This window comes from Arachis ipaensis, chromosome B9, assembly GCF_059453495.1.
Source record: "Arachis ipaensis isolate K30076 ecotype BB chromosome B9, ASM5945349v1, whole genome shotgun sequence".
In the NCBI taxonomy this organism is placed as follows: Eukaryota; Viridiplantae; Streptophyta; class Magnoliopsida; order Fabales; family Fabaceae; genus Arachis; species Arachis ipaensis.
The window spans coordinates 2,273,115-2,295,883 of NC_142444.1; the positions used below are offsets into that span (position 1 = coordinate 2,273,115).

Consider the following 22,769-nt stretch of genomic DNA (forward strand, 5'->3'; position numbering starts at 1 on the left):
TTTATTTGTAAAACTCTTTTTTTTTTTTTCAAAAAACTTTACCAACGCCAGTTTAAATATAATAATCTTGCTGCACGATTCTAATTTCATTTTTTTTTCCAAAATTGCAATTTTACTATATATACGATCGTATATATAAGGAAGCAAAATCAAAAGATTATATGTTTTCTTGTAATACATCAATAAGAATCGAAAGTTATTGTTTTTCACTTTTTCTTTACATATCCCCTTAGATAACTAGTAACTAAATTAAAAGAGTAAGTCTAATAATTTATCTATTGTCATTATTATTGATACAGTTTTTATCTTTTATTTTGATACACTAACTTTAACTTTATAGGTGTATCCAATAGCATAATATTACATCCTCAAAAATAATTATTATTTTTAAAATAAATATCCTTTTCGATTCCTAATTATTTATTCAATGAACTTCGCACCTCCTAACAAATATAAAAAATTCAAATCAGTCCATATAACTATGTAGTAGGAAAGGCGGCAATGACCCTCCTAATTTTAAATTTTTACGTGTAAATTATATGTAAATTTCAAGGTTCAGAAAACCGGACCGGTCATCAAACCGCTCTAGTCACTGGTTCACTGGTTCACTGGTCTAACCGGTTTAACCAGTGGTTCAACCGGAAAAACCGTTTTAGAATAGAATAATAAATAAATTATAAATACACATCCTAAAACATATATGAAATCAAAAACAGCCACAGCAATAAACATTAATAACTCTATCTACACAATGAACATCAACAATTATGCAGAACAAATTTGAGAAATTCAGCCAGTCAACAAATATGCAAAACCAAGTCAGTTTCCAGCATTAACAAAGTACAAAACAGTAAAAATTTGAGCTACAAAACAGAAATTTGAGCAACACACAGAAATTGAACTACAAACACAAATTGAACTACAAACAGAAATTGAGCTGCAAACCAAGTTACCAACAACCAGAAATTGAGCTGCAAACCAAGTTACCAAGACACTCCCCTAACACTATCCCTCGTACTAGTCTCGTTTATGATGCAGGTACCCTTCTTCATTACTTTGTTTTTGGGGGCAAAGCTGTTTTTTTTATGGATTTCAATTATCATCTGCTGCCTGCTACCAAAAAAGATGGATCCTTTTTTCTTCTTTCTAACTATGCTTTATTGCTTTCCCAGTACCCTTTCCCCCCATTCTGCTACTGCATAATTCCCTTTGAACAAAATTAAACACTTCCATTCAACTACAGACTGCTCCAATTTTCTCATTCTTTCTTTTAAGTGTTGCCAAATTTCATGATTTTTCTATCATTATAAATTTACTCACAGAGGCAAAGAACAAAGATGAGCAGAGGAAGTCAGTTTACAGAGGCAAGTCGAAGTTCACAGAGGCAAAGAACAAAGATGAGCAGAGACGAGTTACTCACCGCGCGACGATGAAGACGATGGGACGGGCTACTGCCTGCTGGTGTTGAGAAGATAAAGACGACGCAGATGGATGGCTACTGGGCAGGGAACCAGGCGAAGAAGGAGGGTTACTTGAGCTGCCGACCAGGCGACGGCGGTTGCGCTGTTGACCGGTGACCGCGGCGACGAAGGAGGGCGCGGTGGCAGGCTAGGGTTCGGGCGTGGAGGGTTCAGTCTTCTCTGTTCTCTTCTCTCACGCAGATGAATATGACTCACTGATTCAGAATTAGGGATGCGGGGGAAGAAAGGGGGCTGGTTGGGGTGCAGGGTGCTCTACGGGTCGGGTCGGGTCGGGTTAAGGGTTTCTTTTTTTTAAATAATAAAACGGCGTCGTTTATGCAGAACCGGCCGGTTACCGGTTCGGTCCAACCGGCCGGTTTTTGACCGGTTCGCCGGTTTGTTGCCGGTTCTTTCCAGAACGGTTTCTGCAGGAGGACCGGACCGTTGGCATCGCCGGTTCGCGGTTAAACCGGTCGAACCGGCCGGTCCGGTCCGGTTTTCAGAACATTGGTAAATTTTAGTTTAGCCTCCATTAAAATTTAATTTAAATCTTATTTTATTGTGTAAATATTTTTTGTCACTCTCTAATATTTCATCTAACTCTGCTCTTGGTTCCTATCTACTTTGATATATGTACGTTCCACTGCAATCGGAGTCATTTGCTGATGTGTCAGCAACTTATCCACGTAGATTTCTCTCCTTCATAATTGAGACAAATTGCCCTCTAAACCTTTGTTGAAACGCTGCGTTTTATAAAGAGGTGTTATCATCTAAATATTCATAGTTGTTTAAGATTTTCTCTTTATTCTTCATTGTATGTAGAGTGAAGATAAGGGTTTTTCTCCCAAAACAAAACAAAAGTGAAAAATGTTTATCTTAAAATAAGAGCAACAAAAAAAAACCTGTTCAAATTTTCTGCGTATTAAATTCAAACAATATTGCATATATGTGACACAATGACATCTAGGTGCTACAAATCTTTTCCTCCCTTAGTTTGCCTTTTTTCTTATACTCCCAGTGGAACCCAGAGTCGGACTCTAGCACAAATTCTTTTCAGTTTCACTGCTTTTCTCCACGGTTCGTGAAAAAGAGTCTCTGATTTTTGTAGCCATAGTCTTTTTCAGGAGAAAAGTCCTTATCTTCACTCTACACACAATGAAGACAATGAAAAATAAAGAAAAAACCCTAAACAATTGTGAATATCCAGATGATAACACCTCTTTATGAAGCAGTATTTTAACAAAAGTTCAAGAACGATTTGTCTCAATTATGAAGGAAAAAAATTCACGTGGACAAGTTACAAATATATCACCAAGTGACCTGTTCAGAACTGGTTGCATGGACTAGAACGTACATATATCAAAGTAGATAGAGACCAATTTTAATTTTTATATTTATTAGGGAGTGCGAAGTCGGACAAATATTTAGAGACCGAAAAAGTCACTTACTCTTAATTAAACTTTTTTTTGTCCGGTCATATAACTTAGACACACTCACCTACATTCTAAGACATTCTATTTAAGGATTCTTCATCTAGTGTCTTCATTGAGACTTGAACCCGAGTGTGGTCAACCACCTTAGTCATGCCTAAACCTATCTGTCTTACTGTTCTGTTGGTGTTGATCCAAGCCTATATTATTTCATCAGGTTGGTATTCTGATGCTAATGCAACATTCTATGGTGACAAGCAAGGTGGAGATACCATGGGTCATCTCTTAATTTCTTTGTCTTAAATCATCGTCATCCTCATCAAATTATATCATCATCATCTATTTAATAAAATTGCAAAATTTTATTTTAAAAGACTGCAATTTGTTTCCTTGAACTTTGACTTATGTAGTTGGTAACATTTGTTGCTAGTCACGAGTTTAAGCTTTGGGTAAAAAACAAAAATAAGCCAAGGGAGAAAATAATTTACGTGAATAAGCCAAAACGAAAATTGCTTCATGAATCCACCAATGCACGTTTATATGTAGTTCGAACCAGTTTGGTTCGAACTCCATTTCTACATAATTTGAACCAGCTTGGTTCGAATTACACACAAACACACGCACACACATAATTCGAACCAGCTTGGTTCGAATTACACAGAAACACACGCACACACTAATTCGAACCAGCTTGGTTCGAATTACACACACAATAATTCATGGTATAATTCGAATTATGCTGTTAAAAAATTAATAATTTATTAAAAAAATTTATTAAAAAATTTATTAAAAAAATTAATAATTTAAAAATTAAAAAAATATATATTTTATTTCATACGTTAAAAAAAGCTAACAAAATATTTAATTACGAGACTTCTTTAAAATATTAATGAGCTATCAATTCGAATTCCATACAATACTTTTCTGTCCATTTTTAATAGTTCATGAATATTTTTTAATAAATTTTTTTAAATTATACTACAAAAAATATTTTATCCTATGCAAAACAATTTAAAAAAAAATGGCTTAAAAAATGTTAGGAGTACTATAAAAATTTGTAATGTTATAATAACTTAGGTAAATACATGCATGTACTCAAATTTTAAATAAAATACTCTACATAGTCAATAATAATTTAGAAATGAAAGAAAATATTTTATTCCATATAAAATAATTAAAAAATATATTTTATTCTATACAAAATAATTTTTAAAAATGGCTTAAAAGATGTTATGAGTACTATAAAAGTTTGTAATATTCTAGTGATTTAGGTAAATACATGATAAAAATATTTTTTCTTTAATTTCTAAATTATTAGTGACTACGTGGAGTATTTTTTTAATGTCCTAAGTCATTAGGACATTACAAATTTTTATAATACTTCTAACATCTTTTAAGCCATTTTTTAAAATTATTTTGTATAGAATAAAATATATTTTTAATTATTTTGTATGGAATAAAATATTTTCTTTCATTTCTAAATTATTATTGACTATGTAGAGTATTTTATTTAAAATTTGAGTACATGCATGTATTTACCTAAATTATTATAACATTACAAATTTGTATAGTACTCCTAACATTTTTTAAGCCATTTTTTTTAAATTGTTTTGCATAGGATAAAATATTTTTTGTAGTATAATTTAAAAAATTTTATTAAAAAATATTCATGAACTATTAAAAATGGACAGAAAAGTATTGTATGGAATTCGAATTGATAACTCATTAATATTTTAAAGAAGTCTCGTAATTAAATATTTTGTTAGCTTTTTTTTAATGTATGAAATAAAATATATATTTTTTTAAATTTTTAAATTATTAATTTTTTTAATAAATTTTTTAATAAATTTTTTTAATAAATTATTAATTTTTTAACAGCATAATTCGAATTATACCATGAATTATTGTGTGTACGTGTGTTTCTGTGTAATTCGAACCAAGCTGGTTCGAATTATGTGTGTACGTGTGTTTGTTTGTAATTCGAACCAAGCTGGTTCGAATGATGTGTGTGCATGTGTTTGTGTATAATTCGAACCAAGCTGGTTCGAATTATGTAGAAATGGAGTTCGAAAATTACCCTTAACAAGATACATTTTTCCCCTTTCAAAATTACCCTTCTACTAAGGTTTTTTACTAAATAAAAAACATCACTTAAGAAAATAAGTAAAGAAATTTTGCAGAGGGCATTTTTTCGTATTTCAATTTTCAACTACTATTTTTATTTATAAAAAATTCATAAAAATTTATTCATAAATAATAAAATTAGTTTTGTATCCATAAAAGATGAATAAATTTTTATCTATAAAAGTTTAAAACATTGACAAATTTACCTGTAAATAAAATCAATACTCTAAATTTTTATAGTTGAAAATGATAATTTAATCTGAAAAATAACTGGAAGTCCTAATTTGTTTTCTCTTTATTATCTCCATATTTTTTAAATAAAAAAAGTTTTTACATATATATGGTAAATTCTACTCTACTCTTCCTATAATAACATGTACATTACCCTCTTTGACATGTCACTCTCTAATTGGTAGTTATGTTAACTATGGTTAAACTATTGATAATTAAATTATAGCCCAAAGTGAATAATGGTATAATTTACTAAATTATTAAAAATCCAATTTTTGTTTCTTCCCCAAATCATGCTCCTAAACAATGAATCCTTTCTTTTCAATTGATGATGTTATATCAAAGGCATGCTGTGGCTGATCGTGAAGACTTCTTGCAAATGTTGATCCTTAGGAAGGAAATTCCAGCATGGTTTGAGCATCAGGAAGAAGATGACGGAGTATCAGTGTCATTCCCCCAGAATTGCCCTTCAATTGAAACCATCGCACTTGCTCTCTGTTTCCTAATTGAAATTGAAGAATATATTGACGCAGTAGAGCCATTGGTGATCTGCAACGGTGAAGAATTCATCAACGGTGAATTGAATTTTTGAACAATGATAAAAATATAACTTTACTTTTTAATGTTTATAGAAATTATATATTCATCCCTCTTAAAAAATATTTAATTACAAAATTATCCTACTTTAATTAAGATATTAACTCTTATTGAGTTAAATTAACTCAAATTAAAACTAAACATCCAATTAAAACATGTCACGTCACAAGGGGTAATTTACATGTTGAGTTAGAGGGGGTTGGGTAGAACTCACCTATATATATATTAAAAAATAAATTATGATTCCTAATCATTACTCATGTACTGATTTACTCTTTTATATAAAAGTTTGTACCTGTTTTATATAGAAGAGTTCCATGTCATAAACAAGGTGGTGTCAAGTTTCAGTTGAAAGGGACACCTTATTGGTTGCTTGTGTTGGTGTTCAATGTTGGTAATGCTGGTGATGTTTCTAGTGTTATCATCAAAGGCTGAAATCTTAACTGGCTTACCATGTCAAAAAGTTGGGGACAAAATTGGTTAATTGGGGGTTAACTTGGTTGGACAAATCTTGTCTTTTAAGGTCAAAAGTCAAAACTAGTGATGGGAAAACCTTGGAGTTTGATGATGTTGCTCCTTCTAATTGGCAATTTGAACTAACTTATGAGGGCAAATATAACTTTTAGGACTATGTTGATTTAGAATTTTTTTTTTTTTTAAAACAGAATGTTGATTTAGAATTTCAGTTGGTTTGGTAATGTTATGTTAAGGTGACAATAACATTTCTTTAGCCAATAAAATAATAAATTTTGATGTTTCCAAATTATAATAATAGAAAGTTAAATTTTTGACGTATTCAATGCCTTATAAATGTAAGAAAAATTATTTTTTCAACAAATTGAAATAAATTATTTTCTATGATCGTAATCATTATTTTGATCCATAATTCATCAAACCCACCATGCCAAAGTTAAATTCATCAAATAATTTTCAATTCAAGATGTTTACTTTTGGAGTGTCACAAAATCAAGAGTTAAACTTATGTCTGAAGACACTATTATTAGATGAAAAATTCAAAGCTACAAATGAAAATGATGCTATAAAAAAAAAAATTTCTCATTCAGTCATCACCTTTGTTGATGCCCGTTTGGCATTTCTCAGAAATACTGAAATACTTTTTTTTTTCCTTTTCTAGTAATAAAGTAAATTACATTGATCCATCTTGAAAAATATACTCTATCCATTTCAAAATAACTTTTGCTATAATTTTTGTTTATACATTAAAAAACTAATATTCAAATACAAAATAAATCTCGAATTCAAAATTCTAATTTCTCAACAAGCTTCTCAACCAGAGCATAAAAGCATAGATATGAATGTTTCCCAAAATAATCAAATGGCCAATGCATCATCTCCATATATTAGTCCCACCGAGAAAGAAAACACCGGGCACTCTTTTTATATGGATAAAAGAAATGAAGGAATTTAAGAGTTTAAAATTGCAAGTCACATTATATATAATGAATTCTATGCTTGTCTTCTACCAACTAACAACAAAAATGAAATTCTTTAAAGAGTACAAAATGTCATCACCCGATTCACGAGTAATTTCCATAACCCTTATGCATTGTTTTCTTCGACGTCTCCATTTTCGCCACCTTCGGCAGCCGCAGCAGCCATCAGCTCGTCAAAGTTTGCAGTCTTCCCAAGTAATATTTCAATCTAAAACACCATTTATCACATGTAGCAGTCAGAAATCAATGCAGCAGATCAGAAGAATTAAGACAACAATCATAATCTAAAATCAGCAAGCATTGTATTTAGACTTTTCCACTCTTACCTTGGCCTTTTGAACAGGTCTCCCTCTCGAATCATCTTTTATGTCGACAGTTGATGTCATGATTTCTGCATCATGAATTTAACTTTTCGATCATTTGAGCCAAAAGAAAGAGCGAAGGGGGAACAATTTCGCTCATCAACAACAACAACAATAATCATAAAATGTCTTACTCCTTTCAACGGCAAGCCCATTATTTTTCAATATTTCAGCAACGGTTACCACTGTGGCAATAGCTGCAGCAAAATAAAAAAAAACAAATAATTCAGAAATATCAAAATTGCAATCACGGAAAAAAGTTGAGAAATATTGAACTACAAAAGAACAACTCATAAATAAATCACTAAAGAAATCATGCATATATTCCTCATATTAATTTTGAAATGTAATTCTCCCATCCCAGGAAACAATGTGTTATACTTCAAAATCAGTGAAACAGCTCTACAACTACAAGTATTGCATTTCCAAAACACAGTGCTGTCTAATACTTCAATTAGCTTACCAAATTTGACAACTATTACACAAATTTTTCAAGTTCCATTGTGAATCCTTGCTCAAATATGCTAGTTGCTACGAATTATTAGTAGACTTCGGAAAAACAAGCACAAAAGAGCACATATCACAGCACAGACATTCATAACCCTTCTATAATCAGAAACTATTATACCGAGTTTATGAAAGGAGGAGATAACAAGATAATGCATCAGAGAAATGAATAACATCTAGATTCAGTGTCAAATTTTATTCTTAAATCACATTCTACTCATTATTATACCATTAGAACTAGTGAAATAAAGCATTTTCTTTTCAATAAACATATAAGAGAATGGATTTGATGTAAGATGATAAACATTATAAACATTGTGCTAACAAAAACATAACATCTTTGGTTTAATGAAACGTTTCATTATTTGTACCATTCTTCATTTTGACACAATACTCAACCTCACACAAAGTTCACAAACACAATTCACAATTCACAACCACCAAAATAAACAATCCTCATTAGAAATTTCCAAAATGTTGAAACAGATTAAAGTTCCAATATACATTACCCATTCCTAGAGCAGAAAGCTCAACCTCATTGTGCTGTTGCATATACCTCTGTTAAAATAAAAAATATAGAAACAAAATACAATAAATACTAGTAGCATCAATAAATACCGAATAAACTAATATAACCTAAAATCCTCAAAAGTTTCCAGCTTTATATAGAAAAAAAAAATTAACCTAAAAAATAATTGATAATTGATACATACCTTGGCGAGATTAACGTAGAAGAAAAGGGGTTTTTTGGTGTTGGAGACCTGAATGCGATTCTTCTTGTGGGATTCGGAGATGTTGATGTTGTTCACTCCTTCTGTGATTGCTTCCATTGTCTCTTTCTGTGAGCTGAAGAAGCGGTAAAAGATAGATAGAATACAAAGTACAGAAGAATGAAAACCCTAATTTAATGGAAGCGTTCCCCCAAATCCAATATATATTGAGATGAAATAATTATTCTTTTTATTTTCCGAGTATTTAAAAAGTGCAATATGCTGCTGCTTGTTTAAAATAGTATAGTGTGTTGTTGTCGCCAACGAAAAAAACTGCATGAAATCAAACATTGATACTCTTAATTAATTAATCATAATAACTCTCTTATATTATATAATAACTTAACATGAATTGTTGCTTCAAATTAAAAATAAAAAAAATTATTTATTGTAATGCATTAGTGTGGTAACTTTTTTTATTTACTAAATGTATTTAATAATAATAAAAATAATTATTATAATAAATATATTTTAGTAAATAATATTAAATTTAATTTCTTTTTTAAGAATATAACTACCTTCCACTTATATTGTATTATGAGTGATAAGGATTAATAGAAATGTTTATAGTTTGACCCAACAATCCAATTCGAATCTAATCAATTTAGATTAAGATCTGATCTTCATTAGATCTATTTGAATTATAGTTAAATGACGAAAATTGATTCTTATTAGTATGTATTCATTTATTTTAATTATAATATTTAATGTGTTGCTTTTCTAACTATGTGAATCTTTAATGGGTATACTTGATTTTTTAAATATGATGAACTAATATTGAGATTTTTTTTTTTAATTTTTAAAACTCTTTTTGGGTTGTTATACAAACTTAACATATTTAATATTTTAGTTTTTAAACTTTATTTAGACTCAATTTTATTCAATTTAAATATGATTTTATTGTGATCCAAAAATAACAAAAAATTGAAACGGGCCGAAGTGTGTACATGTTCCAAGGCCTTAAAGATACCAATAAGATCTCCTTCTAACAAAGTTCCAAAAAAGATTTCTGGCCCAATTTTAGGCCCAAGAGAGAAACAGTTGGTTCAGCTTCTGAGGTTGATAAAGCTTCAGTTGAAGGCAGAGACGGCCCAAGACCCCCCCCCAAACAAAAAAAAAAAAAGGCAGAGACCGCCGTTCATCTCAGCCGTTTCGAGAGCAGATGGCGTCTTGAGAGACCACCGATCCAGGGACAAGTTGGAGCGCGATTGGCAATCTCTAGTGACGGCGACGGCAGCTTCAGTCAGTCCTTGTGGAGGAGTCTTCGTGGTGGTTCTTTCTGTTCATGTAAAGTGGTATGAAAGTTGCACTCCATCTGTTTGATGTTTTGCTTCATGTATATTATTGTAATAGTTCACCTCAGAAGTTGAATATATAATGCCATATACTTAAAGCAGCTAGGAATTCTATGATTTGCTAGGTTTTTGCATAATCCCTATAGACACAAGATGGGTAAAGCTAAAAAAGGACCAAAATTTGCTGTGAGGAAGAAGGTTATTACCACCAAAGCTATCAAAAAGTGAGTTTTTCTAGTTTCTTTTTCTAAATTTCCTTGTATGTTTGGTTTAGCTTTATTTTAAGTCGTTTGTTTTAATTCATATATCAATATTGGAATTCAGCTACAAGCAGGAGGTTTTGGACCCAAGAAAGAAGGATCATGACAAGGAAAAGCTACCCAGAAACGTGTAAGGCTTCATGACTGTCAGTTAGTTCTTTCCTTTTTCAATTGTATTGATCTATTTTGACTTCTGTTTTCAATAACAATTATCTGAATTTACTTCATTTAGGCCGCGCTATTCTTCGGCACTTTTCTTTGAATACAATACTGCATTGGGACCCCCTTACCGTGTTTTAATCGATACCAACTTCATCAATTTCTCCATCCAGAATAAAGTCAGTGTGCATTACTCAGAATTTTTTATTTTATTTTTTGTTCGAATAAAGTTGAATGTGTTGATGATGATAGTCATATGATTCTGTTCTCATTTTTGCTTTACTTAGAATTTTTTATTTTTTATTTTTTATTTTTTATTTTGTTCGAATGAAGTTCAATGTGTTGATGATGATAGTCATATGATTCTACATGTAATGTTGTTAACATGTGAGGGATTTAAAACCAACTACTATCAACTGTATAATTTTCATGTGAAGTTTCCTAGTTGGTCCTCACAAATCTTTGGCATTGTTTATGCAGTTGGATCTGGAGAAGGAAATGCTGAAGTGTTTATATGCAAAATGTGAGTTAGAAGACATTGGTTACTTATCTAAGTTCATGCTGTGATAGCTTTGCCATGATTATAAAATTGTTTTTCTTTTTCACTATTGGGTAGTGAACATATTAATCTCAATCCCATGTTATCTTCTAACCCTTTCTCTATTGGTATTTTGAATTTTCAGGCACCCCTTGCATCACAGATTGTGTGATGGCAGAGCTTGAAAAGTTAGGGCAGAAATATCGTGTCGCTCTGAGGTAGATGGTTTATGTTGTGCCTTGTATTGTTGGTTATGTGGCCTATATCTTCACATGCTTGTGAAGTTGTGATCCAACAAAAAAAAAAGGCTGTCTCTGTTTCTGCAAGCCTTCATCATCACCATGTGCTTTATTAAAACTTCGGTTTACAAAGAAACAAACCATTGCTCCTCTGAAATACCTAACTTTTCAAAAGAAAAGTAGAGATACCCCATGAAATTTTATTCATTTATCAATTTTTCTTTTAAAATTGAAAGAGGCATATTGAGGCTCTGATTGAAATATATTAAATCACACTGCTTGAAACATCTCTTAAAACGATGAGAGTTGCGGGTAAAGAAATCATAAGACTCAGTGAACTTTTTCCTTTGAAACATTGTAGTTCTGGGCCACTAGCTTGCTTGCTTGCTTATGCTACTATGGATCATATTTCTTTTATAGGCCATTTCTTCGATTTAGATAAGAAAGAAACAACATTATTTTTTTCTTAGTAAACCTACTTGGAAGATGTACATTCTGACACCTTAATGAGTCCTCAAAAGATTAGAGTTTAAGGTATAATGTGTTTGAATACAAATCTTTACTAGGTCTAAAGTATAGTTTTACTTTTCTTTCATTTTCTTTTTGGTGATAAATTATTATTATAGTATCGTCTTAGTGTGTAAGTTTTTATTTTTGTACATGACAGGATTGCAAAGGATCCTCGATTTGAGAGAATACTCTGTACTCATAAAGGGACATATGCTGATGACTGTATTGTTGATAGAGTTACTCGGGTGTGGTTCATTTTTAATTATTTTTAAGTATATGTTAAAAATGTTGTTTCAGAATTATTTTTAAGTAATTGATTGCAAATAACTATTTATTTTTTTCCTCCCAATTTATTTACAAAAACCATTTTCTTGTAAGCAGAATAAGTGCTACATTGTTGCAACTTGTGATCGGGACTTGAAGAGGAGGATCCGGAAGGTAAAGTCATTAAGCATTTTGCTTTGCTTATGTTGTTTCTGAATGCAATTATGTGATCAATGAAGTTGGTTTCTCTATTGCAGATTCCCGGAGTGCCAATAATGTACATCACGAAACGCCAGTACTCGATTGAGCGCTTACCTGAAGCAACTATGGGTGGAGGTAAATAATCTAAATTTTATATACAGCACAGTATAATTTGTTTCATTGTCTGTCGCGAAGGGTTAACGTCTAACTTGAAAGAATATGTATACCGTCATCTATTCTTTTAGCTTAGGCTTTGTTTTGTGGACTAACTTTAACAAAGTAATAAACAAAAGATAAGCAAAGTTCCTTGTTTAGCTTGTATTCCAAATCTGTTTTGTTTCTAAAATAACATCCTTGTTTGTTGATGAAATTTACAAACACATATTGGCTTTTTGTTCCGTAAATTAGTTCAGATCATTAGCTCTCTGCCTCTCTTATATGTTTATTAATCTTTAGTAGTTAATATTCAGATTTCATCAGGTCTTGAAGCAATTGAATTGTTATTAGAAACACCAGTGAATAATCATTCTTCTCTTTTTTTTAACAGGACATGATTGTTTTATGTTTTAATTTTTGCTTTTGCTTTTTCCCTAACTTTTGAACACAGTCAAATCTTTTTTTCTTATTTATTTTCATATTTGGTACTAAACCAACTGAACTATGGTTCTTAATACAGCACCAAGAATATGATGGAGTGACAAAACTGGCAAAGTTCTATATACTAGTAACTCATGTTAGATCCTGCTACAGTTTTCATCCTTTTCCAGTGGCATGGAATCAAGATGAAGCTTGACATGAATTTGAAGGAACTGTTAAGTTGTTTGATGAAATTTTTCTAGTGTAGCTTCATAGTTATACTTTATCAATTTTTTTGCTAATATATGTAAGTTAAACCTTGGAATGTCTCACATACTCTCATTTTCTCAGTTAAATCAGTTGCAGACGATTAGAAACTGTAAAGTTGAAATTCACTGGTCTAAGCTTTACAAATTGTATGAGAAAATGGAGATAGCGTATAAGCTTCATCACGTTGTGCAATGTTGAGACAAACTGTATAAGCTTCATTTTTTTCTTTTCTATTCTCTCGGGTATTTCTTTAAGTTTTCATGCAGATTTTATTGGAATTATATTTTCTAGAATAATTTCTATTTAGTTTTTTTTTCTGGGTTTTATCCTCTGTTGTCTATAAAAAGAAAAAAACTTAATTCTAAATCTAAATAAATCAACTAAAATTTTAAACTTCAATTAAATTTAAATTTAAATGATATTAAATGCATTATATATATCTCTAATATCTTATACCAAAACTTGTTTTTATGAGTTTATATATCCTTGTATTAAATAATACCTTGGAACCTTTTTATTTTGGGATTTAATGTTTGACTCTCATCCTATCTAAATATTTTTTAAGAGTAAATTTTATTTTATTACCTTTTATTTAAAGGAAAAAAAAAGTCCTTAATGGAAGCCAACAACTAAAAATAAAAAACCACTAAAAGCTTTCATAGCAGAACTGGTGCATGTTGACTGGAAAAGCATGCACAACTCACTGTCAAAGAACTATCAAACAAATTGAATTCATAAAGTAAGTTTCTTTCCAGTCTTTTTTTTTTTAAAACCAAAACTTCTTATCAATTAGGATGTGGATTTGGCCTTTTCTGATCAATATGAAACCATTGCACTATACATTAATATTTAACACTAACAATAATTTGGATCACTCCGATGAAGCCAAATGAGAAGAAAAATGGGGACAACTAGCTAGCAAGCTTTGTTAGATGAATGATAAATAACTCAATTCCTAATAAGGTTAAGATCAACACAAGTTTATTTTTTATTTTATTTTATTTTATTACTATTATTTAGTGGTAGTTGGAAAGTAAGAACATCGTCTCCCACAATTTTACATATAAAAAAATATGATGATATGCATCATAGGTTCAAACATCATATATTGTCCTTTATGTACAAAAAATAAGAATACATAGTTTATTTTTGTAAAAAAAGAAAATAGTATTATTCCATGTATTTAAACAAATTTTTTATTTCTTAAAAAGAGGAATGCTAGGGGGCAGCAATTTTAGTGTTTTGTAACCATCAATTAGCCATCAATAATATTTTTAATGGTGTGAGATTACATTTAATGGTGGGAGATCACTAACTTTTGTTTTGATGGTTAAGTGCTGACTAAAAAATACAAATGTTGCTAGCCCCCTAGACTTTTCCTCTTAAAAATATGTTACCTAAATTTCAGAAAATTAAAATTATGTTATTTTTTCAATAAATTTTTACAGACATATACATACCTAGTATTATATTATGAATAAGTATAGGGAGCCAATGGTTTAAGCGTACAATGTGTACAATCGAGGTTTAGGAAGTATTAGAGATATGATCATTAGTGTTATATTGTCCTGTCAGGTTATGTTTTTGGGATGAATGGTTTCATGATATGGTATTAAAGTTTTACATTTAAAAGGTCAAGAGTTCGATCCTTAATGAATCCCAAAATCAGCTTGTATCCGAATGATTATATTTTTCAATTTAAACAAGTTTGATATCAATTAATCCACGAATAAAGACAAGTATACCTCCATATCTTTAAGCAAGGTTTCTATTATAATATTCGAACTCTATTATTAAAAATTTAATTAATATGTACGATTTGAAAAACTATAACTATAGCTAGCATGTCTCCACATGTTTAATAAGTGCTTATTATAATTAAGAGTATCAGAGTTAAGTTATAATAATAATAATAATAATAATAATAATAATAATAATAATAAAAGGAGGTCAGGAATTTTAGTTTAAAAAAAATTGATTAATATAAATACAAGACAAATAATAAAATATATTAAAAGTATGTTGAACTTATCCCTATGTCTTTTCTGAGGTGCACTTTGATTTTTTTTTTTTTAAATCACTTGTGTGAGTTCTCTTTCACAAGGCGGTTCTTTAAATCAAAGGTGGAGATTTCAACTTTCATCAATAGCTTTATTTTACAAGTGGAGTTTTCCAGAAGTAGCTAGTTGCTAATTTTAAATTTTGTAGCAATATAACAGATATAATCACTTATTTTACATGTACCTTAACCTATCATGATGAGATGCATACAATAAATTGATTCTAATTAATTAATTAATTGAGTCGATCGTCAATGAGTTATAACTCAAATAACATAGTCTCTCCATACTCAATTAAGAAGTTGCGAGTCCGAGTCTCCTATCTTTGATAAAAAAAAAAATTAATTGAGTCGGTCAATTCTGAAACATGCGTGACCAGATTCTTGTTTTTCATCTGGTGTGCCACAATAATGAGATGGAGTTTTTTAATTTAAACTTGCTCTAAGAATTGAAGTAAATGTAAGTGAACACATGAAACGTTACACAAATAAGTATAACATATGTGCAATGGCAGCAATGCTCAACAGTCAAACACCACGTTTCATCTATAAAAAACATGCTTCTTGCTCAGTGCCAACAAGATCATATGGAATGCAATTGCTATCTTCGCCCTCAGAAACTGATAATGACGGAAACTAATAATGACATATTCCTGATATATTTACATGGCTTTATTATTACATATTCCTAATATTTACATTGTGCAATTAGAAGACATCGGGAGGGAAATGTCCTGGAAAGGGGTTGCTCTGTTGAGCTTGCTTCAAATGCATTGCCAAAGCATAGTTGTTCACTTCAAGAGTTCTGATCTGTTGTTGGTATTGAGAAGCTAACTGCTTCAACTGCTGCAACTCTTGGTTCTTTTGGTCATAGTCAGAAAATCGCTCATGTTGGATTCTAAATGCATTTTTGAAAGAATTCCTTTCCTTAATCAGCACCTGAATTTGCTCCTTTAGCAACAAATTCTCCTTCTGAACATTTGTTGCTTCAGCACGTACACGGCCACTTATTGATTTCTCCAGCGCTTCCAACATTGTAGCAGCTCGAGCTCTAGCATCATCAACACTGGTAGCAACCATCATTCCTCTTACGAAAAAGTCAACCCATTCTGCACCATCTTTAGGAAGGTTGTCCACTGGCGGCAAGTTATCCGATGCAGAAGCAGCAGCACGTCCATCATCTGTATCCTCGTTAACTTCAACTTGTGGTTCTTCAGCATCGGTAGTCCCCAAGCAAAGCTCGTTCAGCCTCTTGATGGCAGCATCTAGATCATTGCCATTGCCACATTCCTCAAGTGCTCTCTCTAGAACCACCTCATCCATGTGAGGGAAAAAAGTTCGAAGGCGATCAATGAGAGAAGGAGGAGCAAATCGAATTGATGATGATGAGTAACGTAGCTTCTTGGAGAGTGCCGGCGAAGAGGCAAGTTCGTCGAAGAAAGATCTCTTGATTCCGCACACGGCAGCAGACATCGTTCAAAATTCCGATCGTGCTTTCCCCGCTCGCTAATTCAGCTCCTCCAACAAGTGAAACAAATTAACTAAAAAATTTATTTATCAAAAGTTCTAAAAATTATCTCACAAGGGCTGTATTTATATAGATTCCTAACAAATTGGCTCAAAGAAAAGATAAGATAATATAATTTAATTTAAATTTTTGTAAAGATAAGATAACTAATTTAAATCAAATTTAATCTTATTGTATTAGATCAAATTTGATTTAAATTTAAAATCCTAAAGATATAATAATTAATTTAAATTGTAGTTAATTTTATTAGATTATATTATATTTGACGTAAATTTAAAATTTTTAAAAATACTACTAAACAAATAAAAAATAAATCAAATTTTCTAAAAAATTCTAATAATAAAACAAACTAAAATAAAGGCCTAATAAATTTGAAAATTAATAATTAATTTGTGCTGGATTTGAAAAAATACTATTGAACTTTTTTAGACAAATTTTTTGACTTCTTGATGTTCAAGACAAGACTATTATTTTTCTCCTTATCTTTGAACGTGACAAAATTATTATCTTTAAATGTGACAAGACAAACGCTCACTCTCTTCTCCAGTTTCTTTTCTCTTTGATCTTTTTTTAAATTGCTCACATTTTAAGAACCCAACCAATTGACAAATTCTATACTTTTGGATCCTCTAAGAACATATTTCTATCTATAACATACTCAACAAATTCTTTCACTTTTGATTTTGAAAAAAAATTAAAGATAGGTGTAAAAAAAATTATCTTCTTATGTCTGATCTATTATATTCTTTTTGAAATCAGAAAATTTTTCACTATTCTAAAATGGTAACGTTAGATTTTATCTGCAAGTTCTTTGTTTAATCCAAACAAAAATTCTCTCATAAGAACTTTAGAACTCCTTTTAATATTAGTCTTATTATCCATCAAATATAGAAATTTCGTGTAGTATTTCATCATTAATTGTGAACCTTATTGCAACATACGAAAATTTTTTAAAAATTCGTTGTGGTATGATAATGACACAAACCGATTCCTCCTGTGATATGATGATGGCACAAATTGATTTTTTATAATTTTCTTCATCTTCTTCTAACTATAAATTAGACTTTTTTTGTACCGCCTTCTAAATCTTCCTAATTCACCATATATGAACATCATCAAAAAAGCTGGCTTGTATCTATAGAAATTTTTTTTTCTCTTAAAGATGTAATTTATAAAAATCAATTCTACTTTTTTTTTTTCATTTGAAATAAGCTTTAGGATCACTTCTCTCTTTAAATGTAAAAATTTACAACCAAAAATCTTTTTTGCTTATGAGATTCGTCCCTTTAAATGATGAAACTTTTTTATTTACATATTTAATTATGTAAATAATGAAATTTTGTATTTAAATAAAAAAAACTATGTATATCCCATAAAATTAAAGTTTCCAAAACATAAATATAAGATAAGCACATCTTAATAAAATAAAATAATAGATTAATAAAAATCAAAAACTCGTTTCTTCATTTTTTTTTTTAAAATAGAATATTTGAAATTAAATTATCTAAAATACTAAAAATAATTAAAGAGACCAGTTTATCATTTTATTTTCTTAGAGGTCAATTTATCTAACATTATAAAAAACAGAAATTAATTTTGTCATTTTTTATTAACTAACTTTAAAAATATTTTTAATAAGAGAAAATTAAAAATATCATTCATTAAATAACATTTTTTGTTACACACGATATTTTTTAATTTAACAGACCAATAAATTACTGTATGCATAAAATAAAATTCAAATTCTCAGCATTTATTTAAACGGAATGAATTAGTTCACTACTCGACCAACCTATATTGGATTCATTAAACAACATGTATCGTTTATTAATAATCACATTCATATAGGTAACATTTATGTCTATGGATTCTCTTATCAGCATGGACATATATGATGGTGGATACACAGTAGACAAGCACAACAAAACTAAGTACCTCTGATTACATTGCTTTTTCTTATGTTCTTTAATAGTTTAATTTGTGCAAAGTGTGGACAAGTGGCTAAGATTTTATTTTCGGTTATTTTCCTGTTCATCATTTAGGCACGGTTTTTATTTTGTTTTGTTTTTGTTCGTAATATATAAATTATGAGACGGTACTTAGTTGGCAAGTTGTTGCACTATTGTAGGTAGGTTTTGATCCGAAATACATGTATATTATTGAACCTCGTTAGACATTTCTTAAATTATATATATCATAGCGCTTTAAATTCTTAAATATATGCTTTTTTAATAGTAAACTATAGATTTCGAGAATAGTAATTGTTTTGAGTGTTATCTGAAATTGGATTATATTTGGGTCTGAACGTGAGGTTCAAATTTTTTTGTGTGCAGCGTGCGATTATTTGCAGGGGTGGAACTAGATAAAATATTAAAGGGGGCAAAAAATATTTACACAATAAAATAAGACTAAAATAAAATTTTAAGGAGGGGCTAAACTGAAATTTACATATAATTTACATGTAAAAAATTAAAATTAGAAGGGGCCATTGCCCCCTTTTCCTTGTACCTGGCTCCGCCCCTGATTATTTGGTACCAAAATACCATCTGTTCGAATTTTTCGTGAAGAGATGAGGGATGGTAACTCCAATACTTAAATTAGCAAGGACTTTAAACAGATTTTTTAGTAAATTAGATCTTAAGTATACTTAAAGGGGTGTTAGTGTATTTATAGGTGATGAGTCAATAATTATAGTTGGAGTAGTCTTATTATTGGTGGCAGATAACAACCGGACATCGGATTCGATGGTCCCAGAAAGTTTGGACCATTAAATGGTCCCATAACAAAACATATTTTTTAAGTGTTTTTAATAACAGCTAAATAGTCTTTTTCTAATTTTAATTACAAATTAACCCCATATATTTTATTTAATTATAAAAATTATTTTTTATTTTATAAATTATTATTTTTATCATTCATCTATTATGTTTATTAACAATTAAAAACAAAAATAATAACGAATTAGATCTTTCATTGATCATAATAATTTTTTAGCAATTCCAATCGATTAAAAGTTTATCTTTGATCCATTACATCCGTTGAGGGTTGTGATTTGGGTGAACGGTTCTCCTTCTGTCATTTGGGTGACCCTCCGGCCACATCGGAATCACAACGTACACAACAAATTTGTCACCCTTTTTAATCTTGCTAACAATTTTAAGTGAAACCTCAATTGGGATCAGATTCAATGTCTCATAAACAGTGTCCTTTTGTTCCATGTCATTCACAGCACGACTCCAATCAATTCACTTCCTATGAAATATTGACTCTCAATATAGATGAAATTATTTGCTCGCCAAATAGCTTGAATATAAGCATCTTGAATCCCCCGATCTATCATCTTGTTCTTCCCATTCACAAGCCCAGCTTCAAACGCTATTTAATCGATTGTTTTGTGATAACCTGAAGTTCAATTGATATTTCACAATCCTCGACAAATGTAACATATCAAAGATAAACTTTTAATATTGGGATTGCCAAAAAATTATTATGATCAATAGAAGATCTAATTCATTATTGTTTTTATTTTTTATTTTTTTATTTTCAAAGATATATTTTTTATTGCATAAAAGAACTTTATACCTGGAGTACATTATATTCTCTTGGAGTACATTATGTCAAGACAAAGGAATTTTTCAATCGAGATGTTAAATAAAAATTATCTAATGGGTAAAAGAGAGAAAGAAAATAATTAAGAAGAAAAGAAAGAAGTTCTAAAGCGCTAGTTACTATGTTCATAGAGAAGGTGGTTTGAGAAAATGATGTCGCCGGTATTCCTCCTCCAACAATATCGCCTGAGACAGAATTTTTCCAGGTTCTTGGCATTGGTCCTCGAAGACTAAAGTGTTCCGCGCCAACCAAATCTGTCATAGAAGGTAAGCCACTTGAGCACTTCTGATTCTGAAATTGGGTTTGGATTTTTCAGCTTCCATGAATTGACTCCACCAATCCCAAGCTTTTAGGTTAGGGTCGCAGAGAATAGTGCTAGCTACTGGAGAGCTGTTCCAAATTTGAAGAACTTCTGGGCAGAAGACAATGGCATGCATCGGTGTCTCCGGCGCCGATTGACAGCGGGGACAAAGGCTGCTAACTTGTGGTAATTTCTCGTTCAATTTTGCTTTAACTGCAATGCCTTCATGGGCTAATCTCCAAGCAAATAATTTGACCTTTGGTGTTACTCTCATTTTCCATAAGGTCTTCCACATTTCTGAGTCTGCATATCGGGGATGGAGTGAATTCCCTGGAGGGTGAAAGAATTGGTATGCTATACTATACCCAGATTTTACCGAGTACTCCTCTTAGTTGTTATTGCACCATATAATCGAGTTTTCCTCTTCTGTGATAGGAATTTGTTGAATTTGCTGAGCTGTGTCTAGTGGGAAGGCTTCCATAAGGAGTTGTTGATTCCATTCTCCCTCGGCTGTGATTAGCTGTCTAACCTAGGTAAGCGATTCATCTCTGCATTCATTAACCGCAATGCGAAATGGTGGTTAGTCCCCAAACCATGGGTCTTCTCTGATTCTGACAGATCCCTGAATTGAAACTTTGCACTTAACTCCTTTCTCCAAAACTTTCCTTCCTTCCAAAAGACTCTGCCAAGCCCAGGATGGTCGATTTCCTGGTTTGGCTTCTAGATAGGAACTGTATCTGAAGTACTTATTCTTGAAGATTTTGTAGAAAAGAGAATGTAGTTTAGTCATCAGCCTCCATCATTGTTTAGCTAACATGGCTAGATTGAATGTCTTTAGGTCCTTAAACTTCATACCCCCGAAATTCTTTTCTCTGGTCATAGTGTCCCAACTGATCCATTGCATCTTCTTTTCATTCTGTTTCTGTCCCCACCAAAGTTGCATCATCATTCGGTGCAGTTCATCAAAGAGGGTATCTGGGAGTTTGAAACAGCCCAGAGTATAAATTGGTATAGCTGAACCCACTGCTTTGATCAACACCTCCCTTCCACTAGCAGATAGAAATGATTTCTTCCAATGCGAGAGCTTCTTCGCCACCTTCTCTTTTATAAAAGCAAATGTTTCTTTTTTGGATCTGTGTACTATGGAGGGTAGCCCCAAATATTTATCCCGTGTCCCAATATTTGGGACTTCCAAAGATGCTGCAAGTTCAGTTCTGATGGGTAAAGGGGTATTTTTGCTGAAAAACACAGCAGATTTGGAGAAATTAATTTGTTGTCCACTTAGTCTACCATATAGTTGGAGAATTTGGGACAGATTAGAGCAGTTGTATTGGGTAGCTTTACAAAATAAGAGTGAATCGTCGGCAAATAGGAGATGATGAATAGTCGGACATCTACTGTTCAATCGCAGTCCTTGAAAGAGGTTGTTCTGTTCTCCTTTGTGGAGCAGATAGGATAGATCCTCTGTGCAAAAAAGAAATAGATATGGTGAGAGGGGGTCTCCTTGTCTGAGACCCCTACTTGGTTTGAAAAAACCAGTTATTGTACCATCCACAATAACAGAATAGGATATAGTAGAGACACAAGCCTTCATCCATTCAATCCACTTTGAGCAAAAACCCAACTTCTTCATAATAAACCACACAAAACTCCATTCTACCCTATCATATGCCTTACTCATATCAACCTTTATCGCCATGTCGTTTCCCCCATGTGTTTTATTCTTAAAAAAATGCATGCATTCATGAGCCATAAGAATGTTGTCGCTAATGAGTCTTCCCCGAATAAAAGCACTCTGATTGCCACTTATTAACATACTCATAAAAGGTTGAAGTCGATGAACTAGAACTTTCGAGATAATTTTGTAGAAGACTGTGCTGAGACTAATTGGCTAAATTTGATTCATAGAAGTAGCTTGAGTCACTTTAGGTATCAAACAAATTTGGGTGTGGTTAAATCCCTTTAGAATGCTGCTGCCACTAAAAAAACTTCTCACAGCCTTGCATACATCCCCTATAATCCTGC

At 31.2% G+C, this 22,769-nt stretch overlaps 3 protein-coding genes across 3 annotated transcripts; 1 reads left to right on the forward strand and 2 right to left on the reverse strand.

Annotated features, from left to right (window-relative positions):
- Positions 1 to 7,217: 7,217 nt before the first annotated feature.
- On the reverse strand, positions 7,218 to 9,142 carry LOC107617714 (uncharacterized protein At2g34160). The gene is made up of 5 exons (XM_016319556.3): positions 8,879 to 9,142; positions 8,675 to 8,723; positions 7,793 to 7,855; positions 7,623 to 7,687; positions 7,218 to 7,504 (listed from the first exon to the last, which is right to left on the reverse strand). Exons 1-5 carry the CDS (start codon positions 8,993 to 8,995, stop codon positions 7,403 to 7,405), a joined length of 396 nt encoding a protein of 131 aa, XP_016175042.1. The 5' UTR covers positions 8,996 to 9,142; the 3' UTR covers positions 7,218 to 7,402.
- An 863-nt stretch (positions 9,143 to 10,005) lies between these two features.
- LOC107617713 (uncharacterized) lies at positions 10,006 to 13,479 on the forward strand. Its single transcript, XM_016319553.3, has 10 exons — positions 10,006 to 10,230; positions 10,356 to 10,454; positions 10,555 to 10,620; positions 10,723 to 10,828; positions 11,130 to 11,172; positions 11,333 to 11,405; positions 12,094 to 12,181; positions 12,318 to 12,374; positions 12,458 to 12,536; positions 13,078 to 13,479. Exons 2-10 carry the CDS (start codon positions 10,384 to 10,386, stop codon positions 13,089 to 13,091), a joined length of 597 nt encoding a protein of 198 aa, XP_016175039.1. The 5' UTR covers positions 10,006 to 10,230; positions 10,356 to 10,383; the 3' UTR covers positions 13,092 to 13,479.
- A 2,533-nt stretch (positions 13,480 to 16,012) lies between these two features.
- LOC107616917 (uncharacterized) lies at positions 16,013 to 16,849 on the reverse strand. Its single transcript, XM_016318793.3, has one exon. The coding sequence runs from the start codon at positions 16,777 to 16,779 to the stop codon at positions 16,015 to 16,017; it is 765 nt and encodes a 254-aa protein (XP_016174279.1). The 5' UTR covers positions 16,780 to 16,849; the 3' UTR covers positions 16,013 to 16,014.
- Between the last annotated feature and the right edge of the window lie 5,920 nt (positions 16,850 to 22,769).